We start from the raw sequence: 20,030 nt of genomic DNA, 5'->3' as shown, positions 1-20,030 counted from the left end.
AATATCAACCATTCATCAAACTGGAATAAGACTGAACTCAAAGTGTTTAGAAGCTGGAGGTGGTCTCATGCTTTGGTGGTGTTTTCTGCAGCAGGAGCTGGGCCTCTTTTTCAGCTACATGGGAAATGTTGTGAATACAAATGTTGTAAAGCTCCTTCATTAATATGCAGCTCCTTCTCTTATTATCATGCAGGACGGTGAACTCAAAAATCTGTTCGCTTGGCAGTTGTTTTCGCAATGCCTCTGTGCAGTTTGTCCAGGACCAATGTCTTATCAAAATGAATGGGGAATCGTGAAATCTCAAAAACAGCTTGCTGAATTTAGGGTTAAATTTTATTTGCAACAAAATGTGAAGTGACCTGTCCCATTACTTTTGTCTTTTAAGCTTTTTAATTATGTGTAATTACGTTTTCTCCAGCAACTGCTCATGTAAAAACACTGGTATGACAACAATCTTCTTTACGGCATTTTCATTGGTAACAGGGTGTTCTCTGAGTTTAGAAAAATAATAAAAGTTGATCACTTTTTAGAGATATTTAAGACCTTTTTTTTTATTATTTTTGATTATACAATGCGTAGTTTTATCCTAAAGTTTACCTGAATATAATCTGGAAATATTAGGCGGCTGTGTAGTTTAAGGCATCAATAAAATCCTGCAAAATTTGACCACACGCCATTTTGTTTACTGCAGTATCGAAGGAAACCCTGTTATTGATGTTGTTGTATAGGTGCCACCTGCTGGAAGAGAGTGAATTAACTCTTTTATTTATTTTGTGAATAATGCTTTAGTTTTGGTGCAGGTATGTTTTATGCTGTTAAAAAATTAATTAAATTGATAAAAAATTAATAAAAAATTCAAAAAACGAATTGGTCAAGCCTGGAACTCCTTTCTCTGTAGGCATCCGAAACAGATTCTCAAGCCACCTCAACTGACTTTTTTTGATGTGGAGTAGCGTCTCTATTTTAAGTTCCTCCTGGGTGACAGAGCTCCTCGCCCTATCTTTAAGAATGCAAAATGTGAAAGAAACTCATTCACTTGTATCTGAGATTTTGCCTTTTCAGTCATGACCCAAAGCTCATGACCGTATGTGAGAGTAGGATCGTAAATTGACCGATGAATCAAGAGCTTTGCCTTTCAGCTCTGCTTCTTTACCACTTTGGACTGGTACATCAACCGCATTACTGCTGTCGCAGCACCAATCTGTCTGTCAATCTCACGTTCCATCTTTCCCTAACTCGAGAACAAAACCCCAAGATACTTGAACACCTCCACCTGGGGTAAGGACTTTCCTCCAACCTTGAGATGGCAAGCAACCTTTTCCGGTGAAGTATCATGGCCTTGGACTTGGAGGTGCTGATTCTCAACCTGGAAGCATCCCACTGTGCAGCAAACCACCTCAGTGTATGCTGGGGGTCCATGTCTGATGAATCCAACAGAACAACATCATCTGCGAATAACATAGATGAAATTCTCTGGTCCCCGAATCAGACCCCCTCCTGCCCTAGCCTACACCTTAAAATTCTGTCCATAAAAATTATAAAGAGAACCGGTGACGAAGGGAAATCCTGCCAGAGTCCAACGTTCATTGTGAACAAGCCTGATTTATTGCTTGCAATGTCAACCTGCTCTGTTCACACAGGCAGCCCTTAGCAGAACGCCTCCGACCCTATACTCCCAGAGCACCCCCAACAGAATGTCATGAGGGACACCGTTTGATTGCCTTCTCTACAAAACACATGTGCAGTGGTTGGGCATACTCTCATGACCGCTCGAGCACTCTAGTGAGAGTATAGAGCTGGTCCAGTGTACCATAACCTGGCCAAAATCCACATTGTTCTGAAGTTCATCCATTGGCTGAATCTTCCTCTCAAGTACATGCTTTCCCCTCCTAAAGAGCCAGACGGTTTGCCAGAATCTCTTTGTCAACCAGTAGTGCTCCACCATGCTCTCCCCGAATTCATCCAGAGTTTTTGTTTTTTGTTTTGTTTAGCTTTACCCTCTGTCAGCAGATCCAACTCACCACCAGGTGTTGATCAGTTGGCAGCCTGTCTGTCTTGGACACTTGGGTAAAGAGAGTTGCCACACCATGTATCAAAATAAAATTCTGTATTTTTAAAATACTACAAAATACTTGTACAAGGGAGGATGAAATGTCATCGTAATCCTTTCATCGATAGGCCTATTAGATCAATCCCTTCACCTTTAAACTGACTCAACATTGTAGTAAACAATGTTTGATAGCAACAGCTTCTTATTGACCTCTACTCCTACTGTACAAGTCCATGGGAGATGTTTATTTTGGAGCATGTTGGAACTGATCTCTGCAGGAATGTGGTCCGCCACCCGCAGGACTTGACAGTAAATCCCAAAGCTCTGTAAATCCCAAAATTAAAGACTTATGTAAGGCTATCTGTGGTAATATTCTTCAAAATCACACACAAATATAACCTTTTTTTCACCTCTTTTTATAATTCAAAGGCAAAGGGTTTACATTTGACTGCATTTGTGCTTTGACAATATTAGTGTAGTTTCATTCTTATTTTTAGAAACACGTGCATAACATTGTAATAGTTTTTTGTATGAAATTAGAGGTAATGTAATGAAATTAAAGGTTGTTTCTCTTAATTTCTTTAGTCGATTGTATTCTTGATATATTGAGATTCAATTCAATTCCCCTTTATTTGTATAGCGCTTATACAATGTAGATTGTGTCAAAGCAGCTTCACATAAAAGGTAACAGTAAATAGGAACAGTGTAGTTCAGTTTGTAGTGTTTAAGTTCAGTTCAGTTTAGCTCAGTTCAGTGTGGTTTAATAATCACTACTGAGAGTCCAAACACTGAAGAGCAAATCCATCGATGGAGGCACTTATATCTTCATTTTTCACATAAGTGATCGGAGCTGAAACGGTTAACAGCATGTTGTGCGCTTTCTGTCTTTTATTCTGTCTCCTCCCTCTTCCTCTTCCTCTTCTGCGGTCATAAAACTGACCCTGACCCTCTCTCGCTCTTGTGTTTGCATTCCTGTGTTTGTCTGTCATCATGTTAGCAGCTCTCCTGAAGTTAGACTTGTCCTCTGTGGGCTTGACTCTGTTTCTAGGCTTAATTTTTTTGGTTCTGTTTGAGATCTTCAGGATTCATTCCTACAAAGGTCGATTTCCACCTGGTCCAACACCTCTGCCTTTTGTGGGAAGCATACCTCATTTCTTGAAGAACCCAATGGGCTTCATAAAATCAGTAAGTCTTCTTTTCTTATGTTTTGCTGTTATGTAAACACTCTCTTGACTTTAACGAGTAAGACCATAACTAGACCACACTGACTGTATAGTAATGTTGTGCAATCTTCTCTAAACAGTTATCTCAGTATGGAGAGATGACTACTGTGTATCTTGGGAGAAAGCCAGCGATAATTGTTAATACACTCCAGGTCATGAAGGAAGCCTTCGTTCAGAATGGTTCATCTTTCTCTGGAAGGCCACCAGTACCTGTTTTAACCTGGGTCACTGAGGGATATGGTTGGTAATATATTGTACTGTGAAATTGCAAGATAATTAATGCACGCCATAATAATGGTTCTCCGTTATCAAGTTGATATTAAGGCTTGGTAATGAGACTAATGGAAATATATATAACATTATTCATAAATTAAAGTTTTCTGCCAAGGTTAATGTCTTAACATTTAGCCCCATTCACACATACAGATGTTTTTGGAAAATTAAAGTTACTTGCCATGAAAAGATTATGTGAACAGACCCTTTTTATTTAAAGATTTACTCACTGGTCACTTTATTAGGTACACCTGACCAACTGCTCGTTAACGCATATTTGTGTTGTGACAGTGACTGTGTTTACATGGACATCAATAATTGAATTATTTGCTTTAATCTAATTAGGACAATAATAAGATTAAAGCATTTACATGGGTTGCTTTTTGAATGTTTCTTTCATGATCCCGTTTTACATGTTAAAGCACATAATTAGATTAAGGTCATTGCGTCACCGCGCTACCCGCATCTCATCTGAAGTTACATGTAACTTCGGGTGTTTCATTATTAGCTTGTCGACTTTAAAGGACACCTAGGTTACCCCTTTTTCAGATTTAATATGAGCCTTCTTGTGTCTCCAGAATGTGTCTGTAAAGTTTCAGCTCAAAACACCCATCAGATTATTTATTATACCTTTTATAAGATTCTATTTGATACATTTTTGCACCAGGAGGCGGTTTTGTTGTAATGCACCTTTAAGGCTAGTCCTCCCCGCCCACCGTTTCTACGTGCCTTTCAGCGTGCCTTAATCTCCTCCCTCAGCTGCGTCAGACAACAAACAGACATAAAGAAAGCAGATCTCACGTGGTGTTTGTGAGAAATACTACAGTAAGAACTTTACCAATTGGTATTTTATGCATTTGTTGTGTTAAGATGAGTCAACGATGAGTCGCACGCAATGTCGTTACAAAGATTACGTGCGCACACACAGATACACACACACAGAGCAGCAGACACACAGACAAACAGACAGAGCGCGCGTTTAGCTTTGCACTCTTTTTGCACGCATATGTGACAGGATACAGGTTAATCTCCACTGCTGTATGGATATCTGTTATGTTAATGTACAAAATGAACCTGATTTAATGTCCACAACCGGATTAAAGCGTCTTCCTTTATAATTGTTCTGACACGCGGCTGTGCTGATTAAGTGAATCTGAAGTGAATCGCTGAACTTCATTACACACATGCTCTGTTTTAAAACATTTTAAACTTGTAAAACTCACTCTTGATCATGTTTGATGATGATTTCAGTTCGCTAGGATCATCACAGATCTTTTATTCCCAGTTGCTTTGCGCTCGTCCTCTCTTCTTGATATGATAATACACGTGACTACCGGGACATGTTAATACGCGCAGCTTTCAATCAATATTGGTGGGCGGGGGGACCGCACTCCTACGTAAAGTTGCGGTCTGTCTGAAAAACGCTCCAATTGGTCCACCGTTTGTATGTTGTTAAATTGAAAAAAAAAGCACTGGGTGTGTTATATCACCCCAATATGACGGCCTATACACCATACCTGCACATATGTCTGTCCAAACAGCTTGAAAAGTAGATTTTTCACCATGGGTGCCCTTTAACTGTGGTTTGACACTTTCACTTTCCTTCGGGCATTCCCCCATGACAAATGAGATATTGGATGCAACTTTTAACTGCTGGAAGACTGTTGATTTAATGGAAGGTCATACTGCATGCTGAATGAAAGAAAAAAAGCCTCCGCATTTCACCATGCAGGTGTCTGTGGTCTGCACTGACTAGGTGCAAAGAGTGTCAAACAGCCGTATGTATGTGACTATCCTGTTGCAAAACGCGGCGAAAAGCCCTCCATGACGGTAATAGTTTGATTGAGGTGTTTACATGCCTGTACTGCACTTCAATAATGCAACTAAAATCAGCATACTCCACACGTCTTAATTCGATTTCTCTTTAGTTCGATTATGACCTTAATCTGATTAAATTAATCAGAAATCGCTGTTTACATGGTAGACTCTTAATCAGAGTATTGTCTTAATCGCATTAAAATTGAATTATTGGTGTCCATGTAAACGTAGTCATAGTCAAGACCATCTGCTGCAGTTCAAACCGAGCATCAGAAGGGGGAAGAAAGGTGATTTAAGTGACTTTGAACGTGGCATGATTGTTGGTGCCAGACGGGCTGGTCTGAGTATTTCAGAAACTGCTGATCTACTGGGATTTTCACGGACAACCATTTCAGTTTACAGAAAATGGTCTGAAAAAGAGAAAATATCCAGTGAGCGGCAGTTCTGTGGGTGCAAATATCTTGTTGATGTCAGAGGAGAATGGCCAGACCGGTTCCAGCTGATAGAAAGACAACAGTAACTCAAATAACCACTCGCTACAACCGAGGTCTGCAGAAGAACTTCTCTGAATGCACAACACGTCCAACCTTTAGGAGGATGGGCTACAGCAGCAGAAGACCACACCGGGTGCCACTCCTGACAGCTAATAACTGAGGCTACAATTTGCACAGGCCCACCAAAATTGCACAATAGAAGATTGGAAAAATGTTGCCTGGTCTGAGTCCCGATTTCTGCTGCGACATTCGGATGGTAGGTTCAGAATTTGGCGTCAACAACATGAAAGCATGGATCCATCCTTCCTTGTATCAATGGTTCAAGCTGCTGGTGGTGGTGTAATGGTGTGGGGCATATTTTCTTGGCACACTTTGGACCTGTTAGTACCACCTAAGCTTAGTGTCAACGCCACAGCCTACCTGAGTTTTGTTGCTGACCTTGTCCTCCCCTTTTAGACCACAGTATAACCATCTTCTCATTTTATATCATAAAGCGTGAATCATCTCAGACTGGTTTCTTGAACATGACAATGAGTTCACTGTACTCAAATGGCCTCCACAGTCACCAGACTCAATCCAATACAGCACCTTTGGGATTTGGTGGAACGGGAGACTCACATCATGGATGTGCAGCCAACAAATCTGCAGCAACTGCGTGATGCTATTATCTCAATATGGACCAAAATCTCTGAGGAACATTTCCAGTACCTTGTTGAATCTATGCCATGAAGGATTAAGGCAGTTCTGAAAGCAAAAGGGGATCCAACCCGGTACTAGTAAGGTGTACTAATGAAGTGGCCGGTGAGTGCATTCTTTACTTGGATAGGACAGTATATTAGAATGGATTTTAAAGGAAGTATAGCGCAAGGGCTTTACATGTTGGCACACTGCCACAAGGCCTTTTTAAAAATGTCCGAATATTTATTAACTCAATTACAGAATAATTTACAGTGTGCATAAAAAATCATGTGATATTGTTTTAATATGTGCACACACATAGCCAATTTATATCGTGCAATAGCAATCTGCTTTCATGTTGGAATTGGACCATGATGGAATGGAATTAATTCACAAACCAGCAGAGCGAGCACACTGTAAAACATCTGAAATGTTGTTTTGCTCATTCTAAAATCTGTCATTCTAAAGTCTGTCACCATAGTCGTTCAGTATTATTATTATTATTACCTCCAGAACTGTTTTTGAGCATCTCACACCTCTAAAAGCCACCACGTGTGCATTGTGGTTCGTTGTCTTGTTGTGCAAATAATTCATTATATAAGAAAAAAGGCCCACAGTGCCTTCTACCACAGCAATCTCCATTTTTCTTTTTGATATTTGCCACCAGTTTATCAGCAAGTGACGATTTTGTTCTCTTTGACTAATTGGAATACAGTATGCAGATAAGCACTTGATTTTACCTAAATATTAGATCATATAGTTTGTTTGTAGGAAAGGAACCAGTGAGAAATATTTAGCTCTTCTTGCCAGAGGCCAAAGTTGAGTTGGTAGATCATCTTGAATGATGTTTAAAGCCGATTGGCCTATGCAGATGTTTATGTTGTATTTCTTTGTTCAACTTATAATTATGAAGGTTTATTTTCTCTCCATCAGGAATTGTAATGGCCACATTTGGTCACTCCTGGAGGCAGCAGAGACGGTTTGCTCTGCACACACTCAGAAACTTTGGTCTGGGAAAGAAGTCTGTTGAGGAACGTGTGACTGAGGAAAGCGGTTACCTGATTTCTGAATTGCTCAAAGCAGAAGGTTAAGGATAAGAATAATTTTTCAATGTTTTAGATGTGCTGCTGCCTCACAAGGTTCTGTTGTGTTTTAAATTAGAAACATACTGCTACAACTACTTTACTCAAGAGCATAGACGTGAATGTCTGACCAAAATTCAGATGAAATTATAATTTTACATATACCCTGCAGAATCTGCAAAATAGTAATTATTTTACCAAGAGGGATTATGCAAAATGCATGTTGTTGTTTTTTTTTTTTTTTTTTTTTTTTGTCTAGTACTGAGCTGAGTCAAATATTTCCCAAAAATGACATTTACAAGTTTACAATAAGAGTTGAATTTATAAAAAAATAATAACAATACACATGGTACCAGGACACCCTAGGCCAGAGGTCGGTGATTGACTTTGTGATTGGGTTGTATCATCTGATCTCCAACCGTTTGTCTTGAACTCTCAGGTCAAGAGAGCTGTCAACTGATCATCATCTGGTGGGGAGTAGAATCCACTGGCAGAGGGTAAAGCTAGACAGACCTGGCAGGCCCAAAACATATTGTGAGGGTCCTCTGAGAACGCCTGGCTGAACCACAAGTCAAAGGGATTTTCAACTCTCACCTCTGAAAGAGCTTTGACAAGATCCCGAGGGAGGATGGGGTCATTGAGCCTGAGTGGTCCATGTTCACCAACTCTATTGTTTTTGTGGCCGTGAGGAGCTGTGGCTGTAAGGCCTGTGGTGCCTGTCGTGGTGGCAATTCACAAACCCTGTGGTGGATGGAAGTAGGGAATGCCATCAAGCTGAAGGAAGAGTCTTACCATGCTTGGTTGGCTTGTAGGACTCTCGAGGCAGCTGATGGGTACCAACAGGCCATGGATGCTGCAGAAGCAAAAACTCAGGCCTGGGAGGAGCTCGAGGAGACCATGGAGGAAGACTACCGGGCAGCCTCAAAGAGATTCTGGCAAACTGTCCAGCACCTCAGGAGGAAAAAGTAGTTCCACACCGATATGGTTTACAGCAGAAGTGGGGGAGCTTTTGACCTCGACCAGGAATGTTGTCGGACGGTAAATAGGAATACTTTGAGGATCTTTGATTTAACTTTTTTGAGGATACTTTGACTGCTTCCTCAAAATGGACATTGACATGTCAGAGATGGGGGATGCAGGAGTGGACTCACCCATTACCCAAGCTGAGGTCACTGAGGTAGTTTGCAAGCTCTGCAGTGGCAAAGTGGCGGGGGTGGATGAGATGCATCCTCTTTGTCACCGGTTCTGTTCATAATTTTTAATAACTGAATTTCTAGGTGTAGCCTAGGGCCAGAGGGGGACTGGTTTGGGGACCACAGGATTTCATCTCTGTTTTTTGCAGACGATGTTGTTCTGTTGGCTTCATCAGACATGGACCTTCAGCATGCACTGAAGCGGTTTGCTGCCCAGTGTGACGTGGCCAGAATCAACACCTCCAAGTCCAAGCCCATGGTGCTACACCGGAAAAAGGTGGCTTGCCATCTCCAGGTTGGAGGAAAGTCCTTAACACAGGTGGAAGAGTTTAAGTATCTTGGGATTTTGTTCCCAAGTAAGGGAAGGATGGAGCATGAGATTGATAGATGGATATGTGCAGCGGCAGCAGTAATGTAGTCGATGTACCAGTCCATAGTGGTAAAGACGAAGAAGCTGGAGGAAGTGTCTGGGGAGAGGGAAGTTTGGGGTTCTCTCCTGGCACTGCTGCCCCTGCGACCTGGCCCTGGATAAGCGGAAGAAAATGATTGAGAAAAAAACCCATTTGAAGGTTTATATACACTTTGACGTTTTAAACGTTTGAACAGAATGAAGATGAGTACATTTTCTTACATTTTTCTAAATATCTTTTTTTTTTTTCATTTAGAACTGCCCTTTTGAAGCAAAAGATTTCCATTTTCCCAGAATTCAAAATAAGTAAATGATCTTTACCCTTCACATTCAAAAGGATTTAATTTCAACTGTTCAGGACAAACAGGGGACTCGTGAAAAATGATAGTAATGTAAACTCAGCAGAATAAAATAAGACAAAACAATAAGAATGATGTTTTTCATATATTTAACATTGTTCTTACTCATGTCAAACATTCTGGTCAGTACTTAAAATAGTAATTTTGTATGATCCCTCTTATTTTGTTTAAATAATTGCCATTTTGCAGATTCTGGAAGGTGTTTGTAACTTACTGTAAGTGCATGGTCCCATTGTGGGTATTAGTCCATTGCTGTACTGATAACAAGCCTTGGTGTGCAAGTTAGCTTCAAATGCAGATAAACCACATGTGTTGTTATTTAAAGTTAGGCATCATGCCATATTTGTTCATTTGATTTGGCAAGATTTAAACCGTTCAAGAAACTCTTCAAACTCTTGACTGATGGTTTTCTTTGTAACAGGCAAATCGTTCAACCCCCGACACGCAATACACAACGCTGCTGCCAACATTATCTGCTCCATCGTGTTTGGGGATCGATTCGACTATGATAACAAGAGCTTCACATATCTTCTGGATATCATAAAGAAAACATAATTCAGTCAGGATCACTTGTTGGACAGGTATGGAACATCCCATAATTCTACCTTCCAGCAGAGTTGATCTTAACAAGTTCTTAAAAGTTAATGATTGTTGAAGATTGCAAAATGAATATTAAAAAGTACATAGGATTACTAAACTAAACACAAATATAAATGCAATATTTTTCATGTGCTAAACTAAAAAAACCTAAAACTTGTACAAAAAAGGCGAATTTCTCTCAAATATTGTCCATAGAATTTGTCTAAATCTGTGTTAGTGAGCACTTCTTTGTCAAGATGGCATGTGTGGTATATCAAACTGAGGCAGCATGATTATTGCACAGGTGTGCCTTAGGCCGGCCACAATAAAAGGCCATTCTAAAATGTGCAATTTGATCATACAGCACAATGCTAAGACGTGGCAAGTTTTGAGGGAACATGCAATTGTCAGGCTGACTGCAGGAATGGAAACCAGAGCTTTTGCCTGTGAAATGTTAATTTCTCTACCATAAGCCATCTCCAAAGGCATTTCAGAAAATTTGGCAGTACATCCAACCGAAGCTCATCTGTATGCTCAACCTTACTGCACTTAGTCACTGTAACAAATTTGAGTGGGTAAATGCTCAAGTTTGATGACCTTGGGCACTTTTGAGAGGTGTTCTCTTGACAGGTTAATCCCCGTTTCACTGTACAATGCAGAATGTCAGCATTGTGAATCATGCGGCTCATAGAGGTAATGAGGTTATGGTATTGGCATGGGTATGTTGTGGTACCCCATCAACCTGAGGCCCACAATGCATTCCCGGGACCTGAAAACATCCCAGTTCTTGCCTGGCCAGCACACCCACTGGACATGTGATCCACTGACATATTTTGGATGCTCTGAATTAAATGTGCCAGTTCTAGCCAATATCCAGCACCTTTGCATTAGTCATTGAAGTGGAGGAGTGGACCAACATTCCACAGGCCAAAATCAACAATCTGATCATCTCTAACCTTTAAAGTAGATAAGTTGGACTGTGTAAGGCAAATGGAGTCAACACCAGATACTGACTGACACCCCCCCCCCCCCCCCCCCCTTTCCAGTCGAGTACTCTTGCAACCTACAGCAATTTATCTGTTGCCTTTTTCTTTTTCAGGTCTTTAACTTGGTTCCCATCATCAAACATTTCCCAGGCCCACATCAGAAAATATATCAGAATGGGCAAGCATTTAAGTCTTTCATCAGGGAATCAGTCAAAGAGCACAGACAAACTCTGGATCCAGACAGTCCACCGAGATTTTATCGATGCCTACCTGCTGGAGATGGAGAAAGTGAGATCAACTTGATTAAACACTCAAAAAAAAAAAGTAGAATGCACTCTTTGATGGTAGTTACTGCTCGTGAAGGTTACAACTGTTATGTCAATTAAAAGTAACTTTAGTAACTTGCTAACTTCACTTCTGATGCCATGTTTATCTTGCTAGTAGATAAGCATAAGTAAAAGTCAATATTTCTGTTTTATTTGTAATAGCAAAAGTCCACTCAGGACTCCACTTTTCACGAGGATAACATGGTTATGGCAGTGGGTGATTTGTTTTTGGCTGGAAGCGACACTACAGCGACCACCATCAGATGGGGACTCATCTACTTGACTCAAAACCCAGATGTACAAGGTAAATAACATTGACAGTGTCATGTACTGTAGTTTAGTCAGTGGTGCATGATTCTAATAATAACAAGATATTGTTAAATTAATTCTCCAGGAACGGATGAATATTGCCAGTTTCTCTTTTGGTCTTTTGATCTGTAGTATAATCTTGTCTTCATTTCCTACCGTTAGGGCTTAAAATTTGTAGCTTACATTACCTGTGTTTCCAGTGGCTACTTTAATTACTGACTTGGAATAAATGGTATTGTATATGGATGTAATTAGTTTGATAAAAGATTACCATTGTACCAAGGTTTAGCAAGATTTTGAAGCTGCCACAGGCTATAAATTCCTCAGAAAGTCAACTTTCCAGTGGCATACCTCCAGTAGTATTTTTACGTACAAACACCAGCTTTTGTGTCATTCCAGAGCGATGTCATGAAGAGATTGTTCGGGTTCTGGGTTATGACCGATTGCCCAGCATGGATGACCGTGACCGACTACCATATACATACGCCACTATTCATGAGTTTCAGCGCTGTGCAAACCTTGTACCATCTGGAGTGCCTCATCAAACAACTCAACCAACAAAACTTCGAGGATACGACATTCCCCAGGTGCTGAATAATAATGTAGGTTATGTTTGTATGGGAATTAAATTAACTAATAAATGTCGACTTTCTAGGGAACTCAGATACTGATGAACTTGACGGACATTTTGGCAAACAAGGAGCACTGGAAGCATCCAGACACTTTTAACCCAGAGAATTTCTTAGATGATAAAGGAAATGTCTTCAAACCAGAGGCTTTTCTTCCTTTCTCCTTGGGTGAGTCACACGGAGCAATGACAAACCAGGTAGAAATTGATTGACTCTGACTTTGATTGATTTCTCTTCTCCTCCAGGTCCGAGGGCCTGTCTTGGTGAGACTCTGGCTAAAGCTGAGCTCTTCCTCTTCGTCACTTCTCTCCTTCAGCGGATTCGTTTCTCCTGGCCAACTAGTGAGAAGTTGCCGGATATGAATGGGATTTTCGGCGTGGTTCGCACTCCTAAACCATTCAACATCATCTGCCATAGCAGAGGTTCAAAAGAGTGACCATCAGTGTTCATGCTTATATTTACAAGTGTTTCCAGAGATTTTAGACTTTTTTAGAAATTACAGTGCTGAAATAGTATAGCGTGAGACAATGCCAAGGTTGTGGGGTTGATTCCAAGGGAAAACAAGCAATAATTTGTACCTTCAGTGCAATGGAAGTCACTTTATATAAAAGCATCTCCCAAATGCATACATTAAAATGTAATACAAACACTTCAAAGCTGTTTTCTCTCATGATCTCTCACTTGCTTGCTGAGTGGTATGGTTTGCTACAGTGCGGTATGGTTTGGAACAGGTCATCCTTGCCGACAGAGATATTTCCAGCTGCAGTCCCACATGTTTCAGAACACACAATCCAGGCCAGGGTGAACCATATTTGGTTAATGACAAATCAGTCTTTTTCTTGTTTAATGGTGAGTAATTCCTTATAACTAATTCCTTATTGCCACATATTTTACCAAATGTCTTAAAAGACATCAGGTACAAATTTAAAATAATTTCAACATAATTTATATGTTCATTCATTCCTTTTCTTTGGCTTAGTCCCTGATTTCTCAGGGGTCACCACATTGGAAATAACCACCAACTACTCTTGCAGTGTTGGGCAAGCTACTTGAAAAATGTAGTGAGCTAAGCTATTAGCTACTCTACTTAAAATATAGCTTAACTACACTAAAAGCTACCCCTGGGAAATGTAGCAAGCTAAGCTCAAAGCTACATGGCAAAAGTAGCTTACATCTGTACTATTTTTGCAATTTTTATTTTTAAATTGAAGCAACTTAAATCCAAGTCAATCATATCTTAGAGATCAATAAAACAGTCAATGAAACATATGAGGCATAATTCAGTTCAATTATTTACTGTAAATAATGTGCTGTACTAAACAGAACAAATTATAGTATATAACAGCTAAAACAAAATAATGCAATAAAAGCAGGTGTTACACATTTAAAGTACTATAGTAATTTATAGTAAGGGAAATACTTTGACTCTTCATTGATAAATTACTCTAAATAATGCAGTAATTTATAGTAGTACTTACTATAAATTACTAAAGTACACAGCATCAGAAATTAAGTTATTGCATCTTAAGTTAAGTTATTGCATCTTATTGCAAACTCCACACAGAAATGGCAAATGGCCCAGCTGGGACTCCAACCAAGCGACCTTCTTGCTGTGAGGCGATAGTGCTAACCGCTGAGCTATGATTTGGACATTTATTTGGACATTCTCAGTAGCCACATCTGTAACACTTCTAGCCATGATCAGTCTTTAAAAGGCCCTCCCACTTGAAAACTTGGAATGTTTCGCTGGAATTGTGTGTCCTAAAATGCGTGTAGGTCGAATTGAGTCTGCAGCTGAATTTTTGTCTTGTTGCATGCTCTGCTGACGATTCTCTGTAAACCAAATGCATTCAACAGTCAGGCTAGTTCCCCTTTTGACCCTTTTGGCACCGTACTGTTGTGCTAGCTACCCGGTGAAAGGATTCCGAAAAAGTGGTATGGTTCGCCATTTTGATAACTTTCACAGTGGTACACACACTGTACAGTACCGCTGAATGGAAATGGGCCATATAGAGCTAAGTTAATAAGTTAATGCTTTGTGTTCATAATTACTGTGTATTCTCTCTCAACCCTATTCAAAACTATTCAAGTAATCAAAGTATAATTTTTCAGTGTATTTTCGAGACACTGTATATTCTAAAATGTCAAAATGTTCTACTAAAACAATGAGCTAAAATGTGTCACTGTGAAATATGATCACAAAATAAACAATTTTCTATGACTATGGGAAAAAAAAACGGAGTTGCTTGATCATTATTCGAGAGGTGTCTGGATGCAGACCTGGGGCCTCATGTACAAAGACTTGCGTTGAAATCATACTAAAACATTGCGTACGCACAAACCTGTAAATGTGTGTACGCAGTAAAAAATTCAGATATATGAAACACTGCGTACACCGAATCCCACGCATATTCTATGTGTAAATCCGAATTAACGTGAAAACTGAGCGCACATGCACAAGCGCAGAACCCCTCCCTGCCTCCTCCACCCTTATAAATATGCTAATGACTCTACTTTGGCAAAACCAAACGAAAAAGCAATGGCCAAAAGCAAGCAAAAAGAGAAACTTTGAACAGAATGTGAATTGGAGGTGCTCCTATAGGAGGTAGACCGAAGAAAAACGGTGCTATTTGCAAGTTTGTCGTTGGAATGAGCTGGTTGAGTGATTTTGATCGACAGAGACAACAAAGCTAAAGAGGGCGAAAAATCAACTCATAAAGCGCATGGCAACATGTTTTGACACTGTCATTCATGAACCCGGTTCGAATCCATCGTCTGATGAACTCAATCTTCATTTTTCCCCCATTACATATCAGATTTTGCCTACTCTTCATCACGAGGAACACAAGTAGGAATCATTAATAAGTGTGTGTATTATGTTAAGCGAATTTCAGCATCACATATTATTTCCACATTTATTGAATGGTAATGTTTCTGATTCACGTATGCAAATTCGTCTTCAGATGGCGCCAATGTGCGTGCAGTCGATCACTCCGATTACATTGGGAAAACCGGCGATCGCTGCAAGTTGCGCTTTAATGTTTGGCTGGTCAACTGCATGGTATGGAAACCTTATAAACCTGCTAGACATGCGGATGATCCTGTCCCATACAGCTGCCATTGCATGGCTCAAAAATACTTTGTAGTGTGCAATTTAACATAATTGCCTCTAGGAGTCGCCAATGGAAATAAAACAAACACACAAGAAATGCACGTACGCCAGACATGTTGGTGTGGACCAACGCACATTCTCAAGTTCATTTCATCGTTAGTAAATCTAAAAGTAAGCGTGAAACCTGGCGTACGCAAAGTTTTTGTGCGTACGTACCGTTGATACATGAGGCCCCTTGTGCAGTGCCATCTGAGCTGCATCCAATTTTTTTAATGGGCTCACCTAACCCTACCCCTCACAGTGATGTCACTCGCTCCATTTGAGTGCATTGTGTCTGCGCTTGCATCATAAAGGCTGCATCCAGATACTACTATTGCATTGTTCACACAACTTTTTGAAGTTCGCTGCCGTTTCCTGATTTGTACATGTCCACATACAAGAATCAAAGAGTAAAAAAAACAAAACATAAATAAAACATAAAATAAAAGTTTAGTTTTTGTAAACAGAATGTATTTAGTGATTTTTATAATACGTTTAGTATCACTGGTATATTAAGGACTCATTACAGATTCCATGTACAGTGGGTGACACTTCAAAATGACCATTACCACCGCGGTACTAAAGGCTGATTTATACTTCTGTGTGAAGTGCACGGATGCCTTTATGTGGTCGTATAGCCCTCGCTGTGGCTATTGCTGACGCACACCTCTCAAAAAATGTAATACATTGTCTGCCATGTCTCAAAATGAGCAAGTTAGAGCAACTTGTACATTAAGGTTGCGTTCAGAAAAACAAAACAACCACAAAGAAACTTGACCCAGAGGAACATCAAAACCTAGCGTTTCGGAAGTGTTATTGCAGAGCAACACAAACAGCAAGCAGAAGTATAAATGCACGGCAACGCGCAAGGTATGCGCCGTGGGTCATGCCAAAGCATAAACCAGGCTTACAGGAGTAAGAACATGCTTAGGTGTAACAGCAGTTTGCGACTATGCCACCACTAAGGGACAGGATGCGAATGGACAGAAATATACAATAGCTGTACATACAGTACCCTGCTACTTGTAAATGAAGATGAAATAATGAAACAAAGCATTATAATTCCTACATTGATTATTCAAAAGTTAAGTTTTATTATCGTTGTAAACTTGTGCAATGAGGATTCATTTTGGAAATAAAAGAACTAAAATGAAAGTACATACATACTGTACTTTCTATAGTAATTACAATTAAAGATGCATATTTACACGCAACTCTCGGAAAAAAGTCGTGAGTACATGGAATAAATTAACATTACTCAGTAATTTGTTGAATCATTACACTTTAACAAGGAAACCTTAATATAAATTGTGACCATATATTTTAAAATACACTACTAATGATAAAAATGCTGTGGTATGAAAAACTCCAGGTGCTCTAATTACTGCTGATGTGTGTTTTCAATCCAGGTCACGTTGGAGAGATCACAGCTTTCACATTCCAGTAATGCTTTGTTCATTAAGCATTACATTTATTTTGTTCATTTGTTTTGATTGCAGAATCTCTGGAAACAGTTTCTACATTTCAGATGTGTCTTATACTATAGTTTAGTGCCAGCCGGGAAAAGGAACGTCTGGACACCGAGTCCATGTAGCGTCACCACATCAGGCATGGATGCCAAGAGCTGACGGACCGAACCAAAGGCATTCAATACTTCCGAGTCGAGGAGAAGAGGGCAGGATCTGCGGGCTTTACTTAAACTGATGCCTGAGGGATGTTGAGCCATCAGATCCAGAAGTGATCTCTTCAGTTTTAACAGGTCTGATTTTGGTTCTGAGGATGAATAGATTGATAACACAATATGAAAATATTCTAGAGCTGTAGTATACAGTATAGGACAATAATGTTAATAGGATAACAATAAATAATAGGACAACAATTCTTAATTATAGTGTTGCACTGATTCTGATTTATTGGCTTGAATTAAAGTTTCAAAATGTCTCATTATGAGCTATACCAATCAATAACATAGAGGTTATACTGTGAATTACAGTGGTTTAATGGTAACTTTATTTGTCCTGTGAGTATCTACAGGTTATTTTCGTCTTCGCCATGTTAATATGAAAAATTCCTACTGGATGATGTCCCAAAATAACTAAAAAACCATTAAAATGTACTTGTTATTTTGATTGACAATATGGTTTATGGTATTATGGGTTTATGGTATACTGCTTGTGTGGTATTTAGAACTCCAGTGGTGGTTTTTATTGTCTTTTTAAATAGGTAATCAAAATGCATGCTTTTATTATGCTCCAGACATGCTTGATACTATTACAAGTGATAGACTGACATAAAGTTTTATGATGCTTTTGAAATTATATAGAGCTATAAATTATTATAGCATATTTAGCATCCGTTAATGAAAACAAATAGTTTGTCCTCTTGTTTACTGTTTAATAAGTATTAAAAATGTAAACGTTATATTTGAAACGGACACAAACACTTCACAGTTGGTTTTGTGACTGCATGTCATTCTTCTCAATCATATTTAAGTTAGTAAAGTGTATACAAATGTAATGAGAGACGAATAACAAACTTCCAAATTAACACCATTTTTACACTACACATCAGTCTTGCTTTACATATAATAGTATGTTAAGTAAACTTTACCTTTCTTTAGGTGAAACTATAAACAATGTAGGCCTACTGTGTTTATTTACTCACGTGTATTGGATGACGGTGGAGCTCCTTTAGCGACCACGGCACTGTATAGTTGATTCGGTCCGTTCATCTTTAATCGGCGAAAAATGATCTGACTTCGGGATTATGACAGCGAAATTCTGTTCATGTGATAAAAATACTGTCCCGTTTGCTAAAACATCTAGAATCACACTGTAAAATATAACCCTAATAACTACCCTACTTTGAACGAAGTTGTACAGTGCTTCTAGCTTTTAAACGAATCGAAACTGACACTCATTTGTATACGAATCAGTCCACTGAACCGACTCGTTTGAACTTCATTTGATTCTTTTGAATCATCACTTTAATAATGTATCGTTTTAGTTTATGATTCGTTATGATAATTATCAGTTGATTTCTCCGTTTATTTCCAGCCATCGCCACTTACATACATAAATATAACCTCATAAATTAGTTGTGTTTTGTGAATGATGCACTTGATTCATTTTAAAGCTCCGATTCAAAAATTGAATCGCGTGCCAAAGCGACACTTTCGTTTTTGTTTTCTCCTTAGTTCCCAGATTAAGAAGCGCAATAGTATAACGTTTCTATAATTTTAGACAAACAACGCCTTTTATTTTATCGACAACTTGGATCAGCTGTTTCTGTCAGTTAGACGATAGTTAGACGATAGAGAATCGCTTTCTGTTTGTCGAGATATCTAACACATTTCTCAAACATATTGAATAATTTAGCATATTTATAATTATTTTATGAGGAAATTTGTAACGTTTACGTATATATTATACGTGTAGTATACTATATATCCTCTAGGCCTATCTGTTGTGTATGAATACAGTCAAACATAAAATCCACTAAATGTTTAGCCTGAATGTGTTGCTTGAGATTGCATCAAGTTCATTTCATCAGCTGACTCATTGTCTTGTGCTTTACCTTTACCACACTTGTGCTTTTTTTCTCAGCACACACACCTTGTCATATTAATAACCAGGCCAAATCAGATTATAGGCGTCAGTAAAGTATTCAATCATTGCTTGTTGTCCAGTTTTCTGTCACGCTAAGTTTCCAAGGCACAAGAACTCTTGTGAACCTGAGAAGGAAATGTGAAAGTGTCTAAACCTTATGTTTGAATGTTACACTGCCCTTTATCATTATTTTGGTGGGTTTCAAGGTTAGCCATATAGTGACAGAAGAAAATGCATCATGAGCCAAGTGTTGCCTGAAACATCTGTGTACATTCCCTACTGAAAAAAACAGCTTAAACCAGCCTAGGCTAGTTGGCTGGTTTTAGCTGGTCGACCAGCCTGGTTTTAGAGGGGTTTTGGCCATTTCCAGGCTGGTTTCCAGCCATTTCCAGCCTGGTCTTAGCTTGTTAGGCTGGAAAATAACCAGCTAAAACCAGCCTGGTTTAAGCTGGACATAGCTGGTTTTGGCTGGTCAAGCTGGTTTTAGTTGGATTTAGCTGGTCATTTTCCAGCCTGACCAGCTAAGACTAGGCTGGAAATGGCTGGAAACCAGCCTGGAAATGGCCAAAACCCCTCTAAAACCAGGCTGGTCAACCAGCTTAAACCAGCCCACCAGCCTAGGCTGGTTTAAGATGGATTTTTTAGCAGGGTTTACAAATAAGGAAATATTAGGTATTTTAAAAATAAGAATAACCGTGTTGTGCAATCATTTATGTAGTTTGGCTTTTCTTGATATATTTGGATCAAAGTAGTGCTGAAAGAGTTAACAGCATGTCAAACTCTTTCTGTCTCCTCCCTCTTCCTCTGTTATAAAGCTCCTGACCCTCTGCTGCTCTTGTGTATGTCCTGAACTCAATCTGTCA

The 20,030-nt window shown here is 39.3% G+C and overlaps 1 protein-coding gene across 1 annotated transcript; it reads left to right on the top strand.

Moving 5' to 3' along the window:
* Nucleotides 1-2,960: 2,960 nt before the first annotated feature.
* LOC130216970 (cytochrome P450 2B4-like) lies at nt 2,961-13,064 on the top strand. Its single transcript, XM_056448922.1, is given in 11 exon segments — nt 2,961-3,235; nt 3,354-3,513; nt 7,470-7,622; nt 10,001-10,117; nt 10,120-10,160; nt 11,258-11,392; nt 11,394-11,432; nt 11,633-11,774; nt 12,179-12,366; nt 12,435-12,576; nt 12,654-13,064. Coding segments are annotated over 11 exon segments (1,503 nt in total). The 5' UTR covers nt 2,961-3,040; the 3' UTR covers nt 12,845-13,064.
* The last annotated feature ends 6,966 nt before the right edge of the window (nt 13,065-20,030 follow it).

Source organism: Danio aesculapii, chromosome 23 (assembly GCF_903798145.1).
Source record: "Danio aesculapii chromosome 23, fDanAes4.1, whole genome shotgun sequence".
NCBI lineage: Eukaryota > Metazoa > Chordata > Actinopteri > Cypriniformes > Danionidae > Danio > Danio aesculapii.
Note: the sequence above shows the minus strand (reverse complement) of the source record. Positions and strands in the feature narration are given on the sequence as shown.